The sequence below is a fragment of the Ostrea edulis genome, chromosome 2 (genome assembly GCF_947568905.1).
Source record: "Ostrea edulis chromosome 2, xbOstEdul1.1, whole genome shotgun sequence".
Taxonomy (NCBI): Eukaryota; Metazoa; Mollusca; class Bivalvia; order Ostreida; family Ostreidae; genus Ostrea; species Ostrea edulis.
In genome coordinates this window covers 17,650,898-17,671,770 of record NC_079165.1, presented here as the reverse complement: position 1 = coordinate 17,671,770, position 20,873 = coordinate 17,650,898, and the positions used below count along the sequence as shown (strand labels likewise).

The 20,873-nt window shown below is 34.5% G+C and overlaps 2 protein-coding genes across 4 annotated transcripts in view; one reads left to right on the top strand and one right to left on the bottom strand.

Moving 5' to 3' along the window:
- Positions 1 to 10,863, top strand: part of LOC125680531 (alpha-1,3-mannosyl-glycoprotein 4-beta-N-acetylglucosaminyltransferase B-like) — a 46,116-nt gene extending 35,253 nt beyond the window's left edge. For both annotated transcript variants that reach the window (XM_048920202.2, XM_048920200.2), the window contains exons 10-14: positions 1,220 to 1,350; positions 1,443 to 1,550; positions 1,649 to 1,842; positions 2,559 to 2,820; positions 5,212 to 10,863. In XM_048920202.2, the coding sequence (XP_048776159.1) occupies positions 1,220 to 1,350; positions 1,443 to 1,550; positions 1,649 to 1,842; positions 2,559 to 2,820; positions 5,212 to 5,256 (740 nt within the window). In that variant the 3' untranslated portion in view covers positions 5,257 to 10,863. The remainder of the gene's footprint in view (positions 1 to 1,219; positions 1,351 to 1,442; positions 1,551 to 1,648; positions 1,843 to 2,558; positions 2,821 to 5,211) is intronic.
- Positions 10,864 to 13,249: 2,386 nt separating this feature from the next.
- On the bottom strand, positions 13,250 to 19,149 carry LOC125681468 (radial spoke head 1 homolog). 2 transcript variants are annotated; one of them, XM_048921591.2, is made up of 8 exons: positions 18,988 to 19,149; positions 18,391 to 18,515; positions 17,849 to 17,943; positions 17,424 to 17,650; positions 16,979 to 17,050; positions 16,194 to 16,326; positions 15,535 to 15,570; positions 13,250 to 14,119 (listed from the first exon to the last, which is right to left on the bottom strand). In XM_048921591.2, the coding sequence occupies exons 1-8, from the start codon at positions 19,039 to 19,041 to the stop codon at positions 13,896 to 13,898; spliced, it is 966 nt and encodes a 321-aa protein (XP_048777548.1). In that variant the 5' UTR covers positions 19,042 to 19,149; the 3' UTR covers positions 13,250 to 13,895. The 2 variants fall into 2 exon arrangements, with proteins under 2 accessions (XP_048777548.1, XP_048777549.1); XM_048921592.2 differs by lacking the exon at positions 15,535 to 15,570.
- Between the last annotated feature and the right edge of the window lie 1,724 nt (positions 19,150 to 20,873).

Here is a 20,873-nt window from a genome sequence, read left to right as displayed (position 1 = left end):
TTCCTCTCCAGAACCAATGGGCCAATTTCAACCAAACTTGGCACAAAGCATCCTTGGGTGAAGGGGGTTCAAGTTTGTTCAAATGAAGGGCCATGCCCCCTTTGGAGGAGAGATAATCACAAAAATCCAAATGTAGGATGGAGTCATTTAAAATTCAAATGAAGGACCATGCTCCCTTCAAAGGGGAGATAATTGCAAAAATAGGGTGGGGTTATTTAAAAATCTTCTCAAGAACAACTGGGCCAGAATAGCTGAAATTTTCATGAAAGCTTCCTGACAAAGTGGAGATTCAAGTTTGTAAAAATCATGACCCCCTAGGGTTAGGGTGGGGCCACAATAGGGGACCAAAGTTTTACATGCGAATGTATAGAGAAGCAAACTTGGCACAAAGCAACTTTAGAGGAAATCTGTAAATCTGAAAGCCATACCCATCTACAAGCCATGCATATGATAATTAATGAATTTGTAGTCAAGTTTAATAACGAAGTTTGATAATTAATGAATTTTAGTTGTTATCTTTGAAAAGTTTTTTCTGAACTAAGCTGCTTGTATAACGATAGTTTTGCTCAAGCTGGTTTATTGCTAAGAACTGCTGCTCAGGTGAGTGATGTGGCCCATGGGCCTCTTGTTGTTGATGTTTTTAAGTTTGCTGATACGATATAAAGACTAAATGCATATAAGGAAAAGCAGAAAAGGATGTACCAAAATTAAGATTTTGCAACCCCAGGGTTTTGACTGAGTGATGGGTCCAAATTAGTCATATCATGTTAATGTTACATATATAATGTAAAGTCTTTAATCAGTGTAGGCACTTTGGGGGGCATTTGATTATAAAGAACATATCTTGTTTTATACTGTTGCTGAACATTAGAATTTAGCTTAGATATTCAGAACAGGAAATCTTTTCTAGATTTCATAGCCCTTGGGACTACTTGTAGTTATACTTTTAACTAATACTCAGGTGACCGATAAGGCCTGTGGGCCTCTTATAAAGCCTCATGGTAGAATTTCTTGTTGTAAAGCCATATGAGGAAATTTCTTGTTGTAAAGCCTTATGATAGAGTTTCTCCTTGTAAAGTCTTATGATGAAATTTCTCCTTGTAAAGTCTTGTGATAGAATCTCATCCTATCCCCATTGTGAAATGTATTTCATGATTTTACAGTTGCAGAATGTCGAATATTCTTAAATATCATTTAGACATATTTTCTTGTGATTCAGGTAAAATGTTCAAATCCCGAGATTTGCCAGTGGTGGTCGAATTTTTCTTGATGTTTTACCGGGATAAACCTATTGATTGGCTGTTAGATTACTTTCTAACTGTCAAAGTTTGCAACCCAGAAAAGGATCACGTAAGTTTAACCAGAGACTCTGATAGTAACATATTTATCCCTCTGTGTGTAGGGTTTGCATACTTCGGATTTAATTTGAAATCTGAATTTAGAAACACTGCAGCCGGATGAAGCTGGAGATGAGGAGGAGGTACAAACCCTCCCTCTTTCAACATGTCGGGACACATTCCTCACTGAAAGGAAAAGTCCAAAAATTAAAGGTAAAAGGTTAAAGACCAATGTTATTGAGTATTTTGAATTGCTCTCACTTTTCAAATATCACCACCATTGAGTTTGATCCATCATTTCTAATCTACAGGAAAAAGATTTTGGGAAGTTGTTGTTGCACAGGGCTCATGTTAATCCTCATGCTGAACTAAGCACAACACTTAAAGCGTACCAAAAATTCACTCTCCGAAAAGCATACATCGGAGAGGATGTATTCTGGGCCACCACACCTGCCAGGGGGGATTTCTTTCAGGTGAAGCTAGAACCTCCAGTTTATGTGGAAGAGTGAGTATCAAAACCGGTATAACTTACTGGGTGAAGACTGTAAAATCAGAAATACTGCTAAATTTTTCTTCTGTGAATCACAAGAGCTGTATTTTGGCAGAGATTAGTGAGGTTGCCTCAAAGCAAAAATGAAGAACTTACACAGTTTATATGTAAATGTTTAACCTTGGTGTGTGTCAGATGATGAATAAACAGCACAATGCCATACTAACAGTATATAATGTTGACATCACAATACCAACTCAATCAATGACAAGAAAGTGTGTCTATTCCGTGGCTGTTATAACCTGTAGACTGACTAGCACAGATGTAGGGAACGGGGTATTACAATGATAATGTAAATACAAATGTTAAATCATTACAACAGTGTGCAGACAAATGTTCATTTCGTGCTTGTGCATGTTTTTGGATTTGTTTGCACACCGTTTCATATATCAGCATAATGGATGTCAAAAAAGGATCATTCCGTGCTTAATTGGTGTCTCGCTGATAAATCAGACAAATGTCTCCATGAAATATGGGTGATGTAGGGTGCTTACAGATGTGAAGTTGTACGCAATGTAGCGCAGTAAGTTGTGTGAATTCCTGCACAGCTACCAACACATCTGGTGAAAGTCAGACCGTCATCTGTTATAGGTTTATTTATTTCGAGAATGTATCGCTAGGTAGAGAACAGTATCTAAAAGCTCTTTACTGAATTTATGTTTTTTCTTTAGAATTCTAATTAGGACTGGAAATCCCGACCACAAGAGTGATATTTTGCGGAATGGATCTCTGCTTGTGAAGATGGAGGAGTCCACAATGCCGTCCCACATCTCGCAGAACACAAACTTCACGTTGACTACTACAGGGTTTTATGTTGTGACGTCATTTAAAAATGGATTGGCTAATGTCAAATTTGGTGAAGACATAGGGAAAATCCAGAGTATCAGGGCTGCAGTGGATGCTGACAATGAAAATTGGGTGATAGTCAGTGAGGTGAGTGGTTAGAACAGACACCATTACATTATAACCACCACTAGCTGCAGAATATCGGGACAGATCAGAGAGCTGCAGATCCTCCCCTTATAAAAACCTTTGATTTGCGGTGCACAAAAAAGTGCACAACGTACAGGCCTCATATCGTTGTATTCTCGCATTGCCGTCTCTTAAATTTAGTATTAAAAAAATTCCGAACATATTTTCCTACTATGCTTGTGTCCAAACATACTTTCAAATATTCATTAAAGCCCCATACAACATGAAAACTCACAACTTCAAATGATTTCGTTTGTTGACGTAGCCATGTTAGGTAGCCAGTCAATTTGAACCCTGTTGCTATTTGTATCTATTCATAATATTCGATACGAGTGATGTATTCGGTCTTCATTTATCATAAACAAGAATAATTAATAGAAATTAAAAAATAAAGTTTATCTAAAGGTAAAATAAGCTCTTGATTATTGAGAATACTACAAATGGCATATGGGGTCCCTTACACTCGTGTGGCAGGGATGGGGACCGTGCCAGACTAATGAAAGCCACGTAGCCCTGAGTTTACCCATTTGAAAAATTATTATTTAACAGAACTGGGATGATTTATTATCTAAAATATTGAACTAAAATATTTGTGGGGATATTAGTTCACATCTAGATGTCATTGTGTAAGTATGGGAGATATACTAAATGTTACATTAAATTTTACTCTTTAGCATATATTCATTTTGACCTCCCATTGCAGTGTGTATTCAGAGATAGTACACATGTGTGTGATTGTATGATTGTATAGTGATTGTATGATTGTATAGTGATTGTATGATTGTATAGTGATTGTATGATTGTATAGTGATTGTATGATTGTATAATGATTGTATAGTGATTGTATGATTGTATAATGATTGTATAGTGATTGTATGATTGTATAATGATTGTATAATGATTGTATGATTGTATAATGATTGTATAGTGATTGTATATTGATTGTATGATTGTATAGTGATTGTATGATTGTATAATGATTGTATAGTGATTGTATGATTGTATAGTGATTGTATGATTGTATAATGATTGTATAGTGATTGTATGATTGTATAGTGATTGTATGATTGTATAGTGATTGTATGATTGTATAGTGATTGTATGATTGTATAGTGATTGTATAGTGATTGTATGATTGTATAGTGATTGTATAGTGATTGTATAGTGATTGTATGATTGTATAGTGATTGTATAATTGTATAGTGATTGTATAGTGATTGTATGATTGTATAGTGATTGTATAATGATTGTATGATTGTATAATGATTGTATAGTGATTGTATGATTGTATAATGATTGTATGATTGTATAGTGATTGTATGATTGTATAATGATTGTATAGTGATTGTATGATTGTATAGTGATTGTATAATTGTATAGTGATTGTATAGTGATTGTATGATTGTATAGTGATTGTATAGTGATTGTATGATTGTATAATGATTGTATGATTGTATAGTGATTGTATAGTGATTGTATGATTGTATAGTGATTGTATGATTGTATAATGATTGTATAGTGATTGTATGATTGTATAGTGATTGTATGATTGTATAGTGATTGTATGATTGTATAGTGATTGTATGATTGTATAGTGATTGTATAGTGATTGTATGATTGTATAGTGATTGTATAGTGATTGTATGATTGTATAATGATTGTATAGTGATTGTATGATTGTAAAGTGATTGTATGATTGTATAATGATTGTATAGTGATTGTATGATTGTATAGTGATTGTATGATTGTATAGTGATTGTATGATTGTATAGTGATTGTATAGTGATTGTATGATTGTATAATGATTGTATAGTGATTGTATGATTGTATAATGATTGTATAGTGATTGTATGATTGTAAAGTGATTGTATGATTGTATAATGATTGTATAGTGATTGTATGATTGTATAGTGATTGTATGATTGTATAGTGATTGTATGATTGTATAGTGATTGTATAGAGATTGTATAGTGATTGTATAGTGATTGTATAGAGATTGTATAGAGATTGTATGATTGTATAGTGATTGTATGATTGTATAATGATTGTATAGTGATTGTATAGTGATTGTATGATTGTATAATGATTGTATATTGATTGTATAATGATTGTATGATTGTATAATGATTGTATAGTGATTGTATAGTGATTGTATGATTGTATAATGATTGTATATTGATTGTATAATGATTGTATGATTGTATAATGATTGTATAGTGATTGTATATTGATTGTATGATTGTATAGTGATTGTATGATTGTATAATGATTGTATAGTGATTGTATGATTGTATAGTGATTGTATAGTGATTATTGATTGTATAATGATTGTTTGTTGATTGTATATTCCAGATCCATATTAAGGAGAGAAAACCAGCAACGAAATCCACGAGATAACAAAGGCCTCTCACAGTTTTCCACATGATATGCAAAGATAAACAATACGGCCCAGTATGGAAAGACCAACATCTTTCCTTGGTGTGAGAAGAAGTGTCTTGCTAGAATTAAAGTGTATAGAAGTATTCATGATACCAAATTAAGAGACCACTGGCAACAGTGATATTATCTTGTTTAACTTACTGTTTTGTCATGACCTTTTCATTCAAAATACCAAAACTTGTTTCTTTAATTTATTGTGGTTTTGACCAAGTCTGTTGTTGGTTTATAGAACACAGAAGTCGACCTACATGTATTTTAGGATTTGCAGTGCTATACAAAATGGTTTTCATTTTTCAATATACTTGTATTTAGAACTGGTTTGGAAGATGAAATTATGTAATACATACAGTATACATCTCTTTTTCTCTCTTTCAGAATTAAATGAAGCAATCATTACATAAAGGCTAGGAAATTATTACTCTTTAAATTTGCAGACACAACAGCATTGAGTTAACTACATTTTTCAATTTATTAAGGTGGCTCATTACACCTTTTAAAAAGAGTTTCTCCAATCAGCATGAAGTGATTTAGTTATGAATAATATGATGTATGAGAAGTACATATGTCAAAAAGGCAGAAAATATGCACTTTTGGATGAAAAAAAAATCTTTTTTTCACAAATTTATTTTAATGAATATGAACAAATGTCTTTAGAGGATTTGAACTCTGAACCTGTTGGTTATGAAACTAATACCTTATCCATTGAGCTTTGGTGATAGACAAATCAATCGATGCATTAAAGCTTTTAAAACATTTAAATTTCAATGTTGTGACATAGCGACATAAAAAGTACAAGTCTTGGTGTAACAAGCTACCATAATGTATTGAAAGGACAATCACTTTAAAGATTGTTTTTTAAATTAAGAAGGTATAAGTAATTTGGGAATTAACAGTGCTAGCCTAGCGAGTGAGGATTTGGATGCTGGTGATGGTTTTAAGCAAGATACAGTATTTAAATTCAAAACTACATGTACTTAAGGTTGTTTGAGGAAAAAAGTTTTTTCAAGAGAAATTTATCTTTGTCTTCCTTAAACTGTGGAGTATTGAGAATTACATTTTTATGCATAGCATTTAAACATTTGTCTTCACCCTTGTACCTCATTTTCTCAATTTAAGAGGTTTTTTTTGCAAATTGTGTCATGGAAATTTGTACAATGTTTTTATTTAATTCATATATATATTACTGCGGAATCATTTTAATTCGTGGGGGGCCAATGTTCGTGGGTAAGCAAAATTTTGCTAGTTTGTGGGGACGTTATTTCGTGGGTAAGTGATACGATGTCACGAGGGGAGATAACTCTACTTAGTTTAAAAAAAATGTTGGAGGACACGTAAATTCGTGGGTAAGAGTGACCCACGAAATCCACGGACATCAATCTCCCACGAACAGTGAGGATTCCGCAGTATCATTTGACAATGGAGCTGCAGCAATGATGCAGTAACTTGCTTATTATGGCCAGTCACACAATCTGTCTCTGGTCCTGCTGTCTTCCAAAAATAAACAAGGAGGTATTAGGTCACCTGAGTCACTCGGGTGATTCATTGTAATTGATCTGTGCCCGTCTTTGTGCGTTGTCTGTTGTCCGTTGTGCATTAACAATTGAACATTTTTAACTTCTTCATAACTACCATTTCAATTCTTTTCAAATTTGGTATGAAGCATCTATGGGACAAGGGAAATATAAATTTTAAATTTCAAGACTCCTGGGGTTGGGGCAAAAATTCAAAAAACATTCTTCTCTACAACCACACATCTTTTAGAAAATCTAAATGCATTGTCGTGTAGAGTAGAAAGACCTCTACCAAAATTGTAAATTTCATTATCTTGGGGTAGAGGTTCTTTCTCTAGGGCAGGACCAAGCTTGGTATATAGTTCTATATGTGTAAAACTTTTACATAACATCTTCATTAATACTATTGATACTAAATTGAAATTATATAGATATTTAGAAGGAGTAGGTAGTCCTTTACCAAAATTATAAGTTTTATGATCCCAGGAGTACAGGTTATGGTTCCAGGGTGGGACCAAAATTATTATAGCAATTATTTTCCTTATCGTTTGGACCATCTTTAATTTTGCTGTTACTGTAGAAAAACTAAATGCATATTTTAGAAAAGCAGAAAGGGATGTACCAAAATCGTGAATTTTGCAACCCAAGGGTTCTGACTCTAGGTATAAAATAGTCATATAGTGTAAATATAAAATATACATATTACATTTATAAAGTCTTTCATAAATATGGACACTTTTGGGGGCATTTGTGTTTTTAAAAAAAAGCATATCTTGTTTTATATTGCTGCTGAATATTAGAATTTTGCTTCGATATGCAGAATGGAAAAATTACTATAGATTTCATAGCCCTTGGGCTACTGATACTGTTAACTAATACTCAGGAGACCGATAAGGCCTGTAGCTCTCTTGTTCTCCTCGTTGGATAAATGTACAATTATGATATTCTACATATTCTTGCCCCTTAATATTAGTACCAAAGTTACAGGTAAAATATACATCATCTTCCCATGTAAGACTTGGTAAACATGCATTTATAGGACATGTCGGTCAGCGTTCATGCAAGCCTGATGATTAAAGATGCAATGTTTATGTTTTTTTCGAAAGGAAAACTGTTAATCCAAAGGAATATTGTTAATTGAGTAAATGATTTGTGTATGTATATTTAATCGTTGACTGTTAGAATTGAATCGAGGAGATTTTGACTTTGCATGGGATTTTGTTATCACTTTTGATTTCTCTTTAGTTCTGTTTATATATGTGTTTGTGTATATCTTTGGTGTTATTTACCACAGTATAGTTTTAGCTATGGCCAATAGTAGAAATGCACTTAATATTTTACTCTGGAACATGAAGCAGAACAGGCACATAAGTAGAATAAACATGGATGTTGAGGGTCAAGGTCATTTGTACAAGGCCATTAGTCGATAAAAAAGTAACCAAAATCTATGGAAATTAGAAGTTCATACATGACTGAAAGGTTGATAATGACTGGAAAATTTACATTACAAGCTCATATTTGGCACAGAGTTCACATGTGACAATACAGTGTACATGACTGCGATCCAAGGTCATTTGCCCAAGGTCACTGATGAAATAAAAAGTGGAGCTTAACCTTGTAATGCAAAGACATAAGAAGCTCATTCTCAGTGGAAAGGTTGCCCATGGCCATGACTCCAGACCAAATTAAAAGTCACTTGTAAAAGAAGTGGTTGTTCTAGGACATCTTTTTGTAATGCAGAAAAAACTAGTTGTGCCTTAATCACAAAAAATTAGTCTAACCAATTCTTCCAGTTTCAAAGATGAATTTGTAACCATCATCAACATGCTGCAAGTTTTTTTCTCTTAAAAATCACAAGTGAATTACTGTGTATAATATCTTCCAAAATTATGAAAGGAAATAGTTGAAATTTCAGATATTAATGGTTTGATTTTATCATATTTGAACCAGATATGACAAATTTGTCCCTTTTAAAGACATCTACATTAGGGTCAGTTTGAAGTGGATCTAATAGAACAACACACACACACACCCCCCCCCCCCCCCCCCCCCCCCCCCCCCCCCCCCCCCCCCCCCCCCCGTGTGTGAAGTTTTATCAGAGACAGATATTGTTCGTGTTTTTAGTTTTATCATTTTAAGCAGTTGGTTGTTGTGATGGGTTGACCTATGATTTTTGTGTGGTTGTATCAAATTCAATGCAGAAATTAGGCTTGGAAATATTTATTATTGTTAATAAGCAAGTTTTTATAAATTTTGTAATGTATGTGGTAATATCAAATTTTAAGTGATAATGAATGATTTGAGCTGTTTAAAACAGCATTATATTGATGAGGAAGACAAAATAATTATATTGAGATAAAATCTTGTAGTTAATTCAGAAATAGACTAGATGCATGTATTTTTCATACCATTAGAAAAATTTACAAACCATTCCAGCTGTCCAGATTAGTCACTATCACAATCAATTTTTATCAATTAATTTAGATCCATATTTTCTAGTAGTTTTTATTTCATGTGCAATAAATTTTGTGCCATTGGTAATTAATTTTCTGAAGATAGGTTTGTTTTGATATGAGAATATTGCTTAATATTAGGTCAGCTGAGTCACTTTGACTTATCGCTGTCCGTGATCATCCGCCATGCAACTTCATTTGAATTGCTAGGGAGCAGTTTTTGGGGGTAGGGGTACAAAAATTGGGAATTTCATGATCCCTGCCTATTTGGGACCATAAGAGTAGGTGTGAAACCTTTAAGAATAGTACAATCTTTAAAAATCTTCTTCACTTCTTGGCATCATGGAACTAGGTGCATAGTTATCCAAAGCATAATCATAACCCTCTACCAAAATTGTGAAAGTTGTAGCTCTTGGGTTAGGGATTTAAGTTCAATCCCTGTCAAGGGCAGGGCTATATGGATTATACAGCGAAATGTTTAGATCTTTTCTTTTCTCCTGAACAACTGGGAAACAAACTGTGTGTATTGATATATTGAAAATGTAGGCGCTCTGAATATTTTGATATGTTTGAGCCAGGGTATCAGACTTCAGGGTAGGGCTTTAAGGATCATGTAGTGAAAATAGTTATTCAAAGCTGTAAAAATTCCTCAGTATTGGATGTATGGTGATAATGGGCATGGATGCCTCTATCAAAGTTGTTAAACTCATGGCCCCAGAATCAGATTCAGACCCCAGGGAAATCATAAATTGAAAATGCTTTTAAAATCTTCAAATATGTTCTTGAATTCTGATTATCTAGCACACAAACTGGGTGCATACCTCTATGTCTATGGAGGCCTATTCCAAAGCTGTGAAATCCATAACCCCCAAGGTTAATGGTTCCAGCAACCCCAGGGTGGGGTTTCTAGACTCTTAACAGAAAATGTAATACCCCTATAAAAATATAAAAAGAATCTTTACTCCTGGACATCTTTCTCAATCTCATACCTTGAGCAACACTTACTTATGACCTGTTAGTTTGTTATGACCTCTATCAAGGTCATTTATCAAGGTCCCTATGTTGTACAATAGAATCAGGAATTAAATATCCTTTATTTACTATAGGGTCATCCAGTTCTCGGATTTTTAAAGATGCACACTTGCACCATCTACTCGCAATATCTTCAATTTATCTTTTGTGATACCCATGTGACTGTTTAGGCCCGCGAGGCCACTTGTAGTGTGTAGCTGCAGTTTTCAGATAAAGTGGTTTATATATTTGATTGTTTCATCTTTTATCATTGAATTGTGATTTAGTTAATTGTTACCTGGGTTTGCTTACAACCCATTCTTCTTTGTGTGTGTTTACATTGTGCTGTATTAACTGGCAGAAGAGGGTACTTTGAAATGAGATCAAGAAATATTTTGGTTGACGGTCAAAGCCCTAGAACATACCCATTGAAATCTTGTTGATTGTTTTTTTAGAACTTGGGCTGTGTTATATAGATGGTAACCAAGTACTTTCCATCCGATACCCGGTTCAGTTGGATGTAACTAATAACTACATCTAAATTTTGTAATGAAAATGTTCTTTGTCATTAATAAATCAATCTTATTCGCTTTTGTAATTGTTTTGTTGAAGCAGGATGTTGGTTGGATAACTGTACCATGTACTGACAGAATTCAACTAACGGGGATTCAAGGGGCAACGTTTTATGTGGGATTAGATGGGGAAAATATGTTTGCATTCTTTTTTATGCCCCCAAGATCGAAGATCGGGGTGCTTATTGTTTTTGTCCTGTCTGTCATTCTGTAATTCTGTCTGAAACTTTAACCTTGCTAATAACTTTTGAACAGTAAGTGATAGAGCTTTGATATTTCACATGAGTATTCCTTGTGACAAGACCTTTAAGTGGGTACCAACATTTTTGACCCCGTGACTTTGACCTTGGAGTTTGACCTACTTTTTGAAAACTTTAACCTTGCTAATAACTTTTGAACAGTAAAATTGATAGAGCTTTGATATTTAACATGAGTATTCCTTGTGACAAGACCTTTCCGTGGGTACCAACATTTTTGACCCCGTGACCTTGACCTTGGAGTTTGACCTACTTTTTGAAAACTTTAACCTTGCTAATAACTTTTGAACAATAAGTGATAGAGCTTTGATATTTCATATGAGTATTCCTTGTGACAAGACCTTTCCATGGGTACCAACAGTTTTGACCCCGTGACCTTGGAGTTTGGCCTACTTTTTTAAAACTTTAACCTTGCTAATAACTTTTGAACAATAAGTGATAGAGCTTTGATATTTCACATGAGTGTTCCTTGTGACAAGACCTTTCCATTGGTATTAAACCTTTTGACCTTGACATTTAACTTACTTTTAATTTTTTTTTTACATTGGTCATAACTTCTAAATGGTAAATATTAGAGCTTTCATATTATACATGAGCATTTCTTTTGACAAGATCTTTCTACTGGTACCAAGATATTTGCCCTTGTGACCTTGGCCATCTTTGGAATTGGCCATTATCGGGGGCATTTGTGTTTCACAAACACATCCTGTTTATAGAGCAACAGGACTGATTATACGCAAGCATCCTCAGGAAGTGCAGATTTTGTGGGCCCCCAGGTGTAGTGTGGAGCCATCATCGGGGATCAACGTTATACAAGGCGAATGTATAGGAGGAAAAAACTTTAAAATCATCTCGAAAGCAGTAGGGCCATGATTAGTCATATTAATATGCAAGCATCCTCAGATAGTGCAGATTTAAGTTTGTTCTAATCATGGCCTTCAGAGAAGGGGATGGGGCTACAACAGAGGACTAGAATTTCACACAAGAATGTACAAGAGAAAATCTTTTAAAAATATTATTCTCGAGCAGCAGTGCCAGGATTAGTGCAGATTCAAGTTTCTTCAAATCAATGCCCTGGGGGTCACATTTAGATTTAAAGGTTCACATAGGAAATGCATGGAGGAAAAAAATTGAAATTCTCAAGAACAACAGGACTATGCAATCATCCTCAGACTGCAGATTCAAGTTTGTTTGAATCATTGGTCCTGGGAGGTAGGGTGGGTAACGCAATAGGGAATAAAAATTTTACTTGGGAATGTATATATAAAACAAATCTTCTACCGAAGACCAATCCTATGTTGAGCAGATTCATATTTGATGAATCATGGCCACTGTGGCTTAGGGTAGGGCTGGAATAGCGATTCAAATTTATATGTGAGAATATATACGAAATTTATAAAATTCTTTTAAGAGTAGCAGGATGCACTCAATTATATATCAAATCAGTATGCAAACATGACCAAGTTGTGTGGACTTTTTTTCTTCAAATTATGGATCCTGGGTTAAAAGTTGGACAATTAAGAAACAAGAATAAATCTTTATATAATACCAGAATATAAGCAAAAATATCTTCCGCCAGAACACAACAGGAAGACCATATTAGTAATATTCTTGTAGACATTGTGGCCCATGGGCTTCTTATCAATATTTCACTGTTATCTCCCCTTGGAAATGGAGATGCATGATATTATTACTTCCTTTGCCTCAGAACATCTGGTGGCAAATTCATAGTGATTGGGCCAGGCACTGACAAAGAGACAAGCAGGAGATTCATACCAGGCATGGTACACTGCATGATCTGACAAGCAGAAAATAAACTTTGATCAGAAAAGTTCATTTTAGCTCATATCTCGGTTATATTAATCTAAACAAAGCACTGAATGAGTGAATTTCTAGGAAATTTTACAATATATTTTGATGAGAGACAATTTGTTTCAGTTTGGCAAACACCTGACAGCAGATGAACATCGGTGCAATTTTGGCTGTAGTATGTTTTGAATCAAAATGGGGTCACAACTTTCAAGTGCAGGTATGTGAGGCTATCGGTACTCTGATTCCGTCAGTTCTCAAGCCCCTGCAAACAGGAAAACTACTCGTTCTATAAAGATTAATCTTGCCAAATATCAAATGACACCAAGAAGTCTTAATCAAAATATGTACTGAAAGTAATTTATTTAAATTAAATACAAAGTAAAACAGTATAAAATTTTAGATGGCAATTTTAAAAAGAAAATCTGGTGGTTCTCTTTAGATACTGTAAGAGTGTATATCAGTTTGATTATAAAGATATTTATTTGTCAGCCTCACAGTTAGAAAAGAAGAAACAGAACCTATATAAATGCATCTGCTTTTCAAGTCTTTGGAGTTTGCATATTAAATATCAATAAAACATATATAATAGAGAATACCCAATAGATATGGATGTAAAAACACCAGGAGCACAACCCCCTCTGTTCTCTGTGACAGCCCTACAGTACTCCCATGTGCAGTGCTGCGGAAGAAGCCCTATAACTACCCTGCACTACTTCCATTTCATAAAATATGCCTTGAATATTTCTTCAGATCTATAGAGAACTATTGCAGTGATCCTGAAAATGTTTGCATCCCTGGTGCTTTTTTATGTAGATTATGACCTTTTAATTCATGAGATCTCCTGTACACAAGCCAATGGTAATCCTAATTGAAAGACAGTTCACTGTTCTTATTGTTTTCTGAGTTTATACAATGAACAAGTAACATGAAATATCACAAAATTCGGGTATTTATGAATCTTAAAGTTTGTTTGTTGGACAGTTATTCTGCTGACTGTTCCTCCTCTTGGGCCGTTTCAGCCGTCTCCTGATTTCCGCCCTCTTCTCCGCCTGTTGTCGTGTCATCCACGGTGACTTCTGGTGCTACCTTCTCCTGTGTGTCTTCCTGATCTTCTTTCTTCTCCTCGGTTTCTGCAGGTTTCTCGTCTTTCTTTTCCTCAGTTGTTTCCCCTTGTGATTCCGCAGGCTGTTCAGATGTAGCTTGTTCTGTTAAGAAAATGTTCAATGACAGGCAATCAAACAAAAGATTTGATATTTACGATATCATTTCCTTCACAAAATGCCTGCACATGTGGCCTTAACTGTCGTTTAAGAAATGAATCTTATATCATAGGGAAAATTGGTTGGAAAACATCAATGCACATGTAGCTGTGAGACCATATTGAAGAAACTGAAGTTGATGAAGCTGTAGGGTCCTCCGACAACAGCTGTTTTGTTTGACCCTAGAATGGATCTAGGTATTCATGAAGAAAATATATTTTATCCTATCATAGAGTGTCTGCTATAGGCATATTAGCTTAATATTTCCAATTCACCTTTCCCCATTTTCCATTAATTACCTTAAGAGTTGTTTGGAAAAGAAAGTATCGTATTAAGATAAATATTTCCTTGGACTTCCAAGCAATATATAAAGTAAAGACACTGCAAAACTGGGTATCCCTTCACAACATGGTACATTGACATCAGTACACAAGATATTTTGAAATTTGCACTTTAGTTACCTTGAAAATCATTAAAACTTTAGATTTTTGTGTCAGATAACATTCCTGTCTTAGTGTCAATACCCCCCCTCCCCCCAACAGAACTTTATGCAAGGTATCATTCCTGAAATTTTAATAAAAATTGGACAATGGTTTAAAATTTCCCTTCTAGTAACCTTGACCTTGTACATATTTGAAGTTTAAAATTTTTATTTCCATTATCTGACCTGTTACATTTGACCTTAAAAACTATTAGGAACAGAGATTGTTATCTAAGGTGCAAATTGCAAGCTTGGTAAAAATCAGATAAGAAATGTGGATTTAATCTTGTATATATAAGGAAGAACAAACTGACAAGTTACTCTATCGATTTCCATTGGGACTCAGTTGCGAGGGGTTAAAAATTAGTATAATATATATATTAGTATACAGGTATATATTCGAGAAAATGAAATAGCATTTTGAAATCATTTACCATTTCATCTTTTGAAAATAAGCAGGTGTATGCATATATTCTATAGTAAGTAATTCCACATATGCCACAATTTAGAGGTGTAAACACTCGGACACTTTGCTGAAAATTGTATCTAATGAAATTTTTGACATGAAACAATTTGATGAGGGGTGTCTGATTATTTTGACTAAAATTTGGAAAACAGCTACGTGACAGTAAAACACTGACAATGAGAGATGTTCAATTTAGCATGATCATCAAATTTCATAGTCATTTTAAGTAAGCACTGCCATGATGGTGGCAGATACCATCACCTTAATAGTCGCTATCACTTTTTAAGTGTGTCACACAAGCATATATACACATATTAATCCACTGTTATTGGGGTACTATCTACAGACTATATTAATTCTAATTATACATGTATAATTATTAATGGATTTTAAGTTCTAATAATAAGTTGATACCTTCTTGGTTTTCCTTTTCAACTACAACTTCTGCTTCTGTGAATTCAACATTAATAAAACAAAACAATTATTACCCATAATGCTTGTTTTATTCATGATATTAGTTAGAATACTCTGTCATTAAGTTTCTGTTAAATTAAGATCTGATTTATTTTCATGAAATCCATTGTCATGAAATTGTTTACACGTACAGTATGACTAACTAAGACATACATGATAGGCATAGTTTTGGGCAGAAAATGTGTTGAAAAAACACAATTTTCTATGTTTAAAAAGGCTAAGATATGTAAAAACACAATTGCAAATATATTATCCAACTGTTAAAGTTCCTTTTTAGCTGATTTGTGACTCTGTTTTATAAAATAAGTTGCAATTGTCAATGCATCATTTAATTTGGCCATTGATGCATTTTTTCATTATATGTTCACTTTATAAGTGGAGTGTGCAGACAAACTGGTACATTTCCAATTTCTGCTCGCAGCAGTTGTCAGAAGTTTAAAAACAATTTCACAATTTGCAGTTGTGAAATAAGCAAGTCATTGACACCGGGCGATAACTATGGTCCTGAAATAATTCTATTCTTCTAAAAATTGATTCATAAGTGAAAATTCAGTGGACAGGTTATATTGTTTATTTTGTTTGGAGAATCCAATACCAACCTTCTGCCTGCTCCTTGGCCTCCTCCTCTAAGTCCTCCTCTGTTTTGAGATGGATGGGAGTAACCTGGCCAGCTTTCCACTTTGGAATGATGTTTGCTGAGGGTTCCTCATCATCCCCTTTGTCCTCCTTCTCCTTCAATTCAAAGACAGTTTAGCTTACTTACAAGTTTTAAGGCTTATGTACACCGTCTGATTTTTCACATTGAACTTTTCATGTCTGACTTCATAGACATCTCATTCTGGGTTCAAAAAATGAGGGAGAATGCTTGTTGTGCATGCATGTAATATTTTGCTTGAAATAAGAGAGTATACACATGCCAGGTAGCATGGGTTACAGAACGTGTTCAGAATTAAGCTTCACTTAACTATTTTTCTAGCTGTCATTTGGATTTTATGAATGGGGGGGGGAGGGGGGGGGGAGGGGGGGGGGGACTGCTCATGGGCATTTACAGGATAATTTTTAAGTCCTTTTTCATTGGTCTGATTTGTCAAACCTAAACGAGAAAGTTCGCTATCTATTCTATCTAACTTCACATCTGGCATGATTTCCCAATTCAAATGGAAGTCAAATGTAAAAATTCAGAATCTGTGAATAGGCCTTTCATTTCCATGCCTCTTACCGACCCAAGATATCAAATAATTAAGTAAACACCAAATTAGAAGAAGTCTTTGTCAAGATAGTTGCTCTACTAGTCAGTTGGTATAAAAACAGATCACACAGCCAGTAAATTCTAGCTGTAACCCACATGACTTATAACAGTATGTTGACTTCATATATGACTTACTTGTTCAATAGGTATATATTCTCCGTGTTGCTCACATCCAATATCAAAAACATATTTTCCTTTTCCCATTGGCTGAAAATGACATATAGATCTTCATACTTTAATATCATATGTACATACATGTAATTTAAATGTAACAACAATTCTGATTAGCTCAGCTGAGCTAAAAAGACAATTGTACTTATACTTCTTAAATGAATTCCAACATCCTTAGCAATTTGTGACCATTTTGGACCTCTGAGTATCAATTAAATCGAATTAAATTATTTCATTCAAAATTTACCAAAATATCTTTCTGAAATTAGACCCTCTATCTTTCGAAAATTCACAAATTTCTGACTTCACTAAAACAACCACTTACAGTACTAAATCAGTCCTGAAAGTTCATGCATAATGGTTATGACAATTAACTTGCAAATAAATGAATTTCATATTCTATATTCACCTTATCCTCTTTGAACACTCCAACATATTTGTGATTTGCATGAATAAGTTCACCATGTCCTTCCCGTTTTCCATTTTGCCATCTGCCCACATATTTTGTGCCAGTTGCAGCGTATGTGTATGTCCCTTGTCCGTGTCTTTGGTGGTCCTTCCACTCTCCTTCATACATATCACCGTTTACATAGGAGTATTTACCAAAACCACACCTCTGGTCATCTACCCAGCTTCCTAAAATCACATGCACAAAATCCATTCTCATTCTACATTCTCTATGGCTGTAAAATGTTAGATACACAAAGAAATATTATTTACACCTGCCTGTGGTATATGAAAATATCCCTAATGACCTTCTTTTTAACATTTGACACACTTGATAATTGAAATTCCTATACAGATATGAAAAAGAAATATGATGAAAAGTGATACCTTCATATTTTGAACCATCTGGATATATAAATGTTCCTTGACCATGTTTTCTGTTTTTTAAATATTCTCCGATGTATCTTGCACCATTTTTGAATCTGGAAAAGAAGCCCATTGGTTGCATATAAAATTTGTAATTAAACTCTTTCTGGGGTTTATATTACCAGCAATGGTTTCCCTTTCGGGCTTTTTTTTTTGTGTTGTTTAGACCGGGATCATGAAATGACTTGTACACAGCAAATGCCCCGCCGAGAACATAAATTTGCGAATGCCCCGCCGAGGACATAAATTTGCGAATGCCCTGCCGAGAACATAAATTTGCGAATGCCCTGCCGAGAACATACATTTGTGAATGCTCTATTGATCAAGCATTTTTACATGTATTTTAGCAATATAAGAATAAAAGCGAATAATTTTATTTCGCGAGTGATGCTTCTCACGAGATTACATGATAAGAAATTCCTTGCATACATGTATAATTTGGAATTTACAGTAATCTGTAAATAAGAATCAAAATTATGATACAACCTAAAACAAATTCTCACCTGTAAACACCTTGGCCATGCCGTTTACCACAATCATACATTCCTTCATATGTGTCCTGATTTGGTAATGTTGCTTTGCCATGTCCATGACGTTCCTCATTTTCGTTACGCCCTCCTTCATATTCCTAAAAGAAATATTTGCACCTCAGTCATAAACCAATTAATAGCTAGACCATTCCTTTTTTCCCTTTTTATTTCAAAACCTTTTTTTGGTGTGGCTAGAATATATATATAAAGAGCATGAATATAATATAATATATCATTACCTTGTTTATTGCTATGTATAGATGAAATTATTCACGACAACATGAGAAATTTCTTTTCATGTCAAAGAATTTTCAGAACTGGGCCTCTAGCGTCTAGGCGCAATGTCCATTTGTATTTCGAAGGAATGCAGCATATATATATAGTGTAACAAAAACTTATAAATTGCTGATTAATGATTTGACAAGAATTCTTGAAAAATATAGGCAAAATTAAAGCAGAGTCATTTGCATGGCACTCCGAACATGTTCTTAACATCAATGGGATCTAACTCCCAGACGGGAAACTAAGTTGAAATAAGGGAAAATCATCAAAATCAAAAAAAGAAAATACCCCAAGGTATGGGCCCTGATCTTCTTCACCCTCTTCAGATCCAAAGTCGGACATCTTTCTCTTTCTACAGGATAAACACACTAACTTCTATTTACAACTCGCCACTCTCTATGGTAAACAACGGTTGCCAAGATCACTCCCGCGTGTAAGAGCATGCCCCAAAGAAGGATAACTCTTTGCATAATGTGGCGGATCAGATTCGTTGGAGCGGGGCCTAAATCTTAAAATATAATTATATGAAAGGTTTGTGAATATTGCGAGTTCTTCAGTCTTTAAACTAATTACACTGTGTGTAACTATTTCATTCAATTTATTTGTTTCTTTATTTTTCTTCTTTTTAAGAATGTCTTTCGAAAATAGCCGGAAAACGGAGCGTCGGTGTGAGGATGGACAACTTGCTTTCGTGAATCTATATTGGTCCCTGATTTATATAACATGTCAGCTATGTAATACATGTCCATAAAATATTATTGAATTTATTTGACTCGATAATTAAAACTGAAACAAATTCAATTCCCTGAATTGTCTTTTTTTTAGGGAAGCTAGCAAAATCAGACCAAAGATGGTTTGATTCACCTTTTTTATTAAATGATTTATGGTTTTAAAAATCAACTTTAATCTGTAGTGTTATGATGGTGAAGTGCATACATAAAATAACAATACCATGTAGTTACTTCACTAATTACAAAAAAAAAAAAAAAAAAAAAAGACGAAGAAATTGGCTATATTAATTTGTTCTCCATTTATCATGGGTGACCTGCGCGTGCATGAACCAATATTTACAATGTACTGAAGTATAAAATATCAAAATTCTTTTATGAAATTTTGAAGAAAAACTTTTCAGTGACAACATGTACAATAAGATGGAGTGAGATTTTAGATGAAAATAACAGAGAATGGAAAAATATCCACAAACTTCCTTTCAAAATAACTATAAATTGCAAACTGCAATGGTTTCAATACAAAATGATCGATAGAATTCTAGCAACTAATTCGTTTTTATTCCAAATTAAAATTTAAACTCTAAGACGTGTACGTTTTGTCACAAAGAAGAAGAAACATCCGGAACAATACACTGTGTAGCCCATCTTCTTTCGTTTCGGCCTTGGGTGTCGACCTTGAGTTTTCATATCGTACCATTATTGTATATTTTTCCAGATTCTTTCACATGATTATCGACCTTGTACTTCTAAATCGTACCAATATTGAATGTATTGTTCAGGATGATTTCCCGTAATGTTGTCTTCAAAAACATGCAGCAATTCAAGCACAACTCATCTAGAACTTCAGTTCGGCCTTGAGTTTTCAAATACTACCATTATAATTGTTTTGTTTCGGGTTCTTTCACGTAATTTTTGTATTCCAAAAACTAATCTGATTGTTTAGTGGTTGTTGCTGTTATATATTGTTTAACGGGACGAGAATTTTTCACTCATATGGAGACGTCGCCATTGCCGGTGGAGGACTGTAGATTTAGGTCTATGCTCGGTGCTTACGACCTTTGAACGGAGAGGATCTTTATCGTGCTACACATGCTGTGACACGGGGTCTTTTGCGGTCTCATCCACAGGCACCTATATCGCCTGGGGCCTAATTACTATATATAAGAGTACTCTTATATATAGTAATTAGGCCAAACGCGATATAAGTGCCTGTGGTCTCATCCGAAGGACCGTCCCATTTAGTCGCCTCTTACGACATGCAAGGGGTACTATATAAGAATCGATTCTAACCCGGATCCCCAAGGGATTTGTTTAGTAGTAAATATCTAATCGGGGATACAGTGAATGTGACCGGTCAACAGGGGATGCTCACTCCTCCTGAGAACCTGACCCCACCTCTGGTGTGTCCAGGGGTCCGTGTTCGCCCGGCCCTTGATTTATATT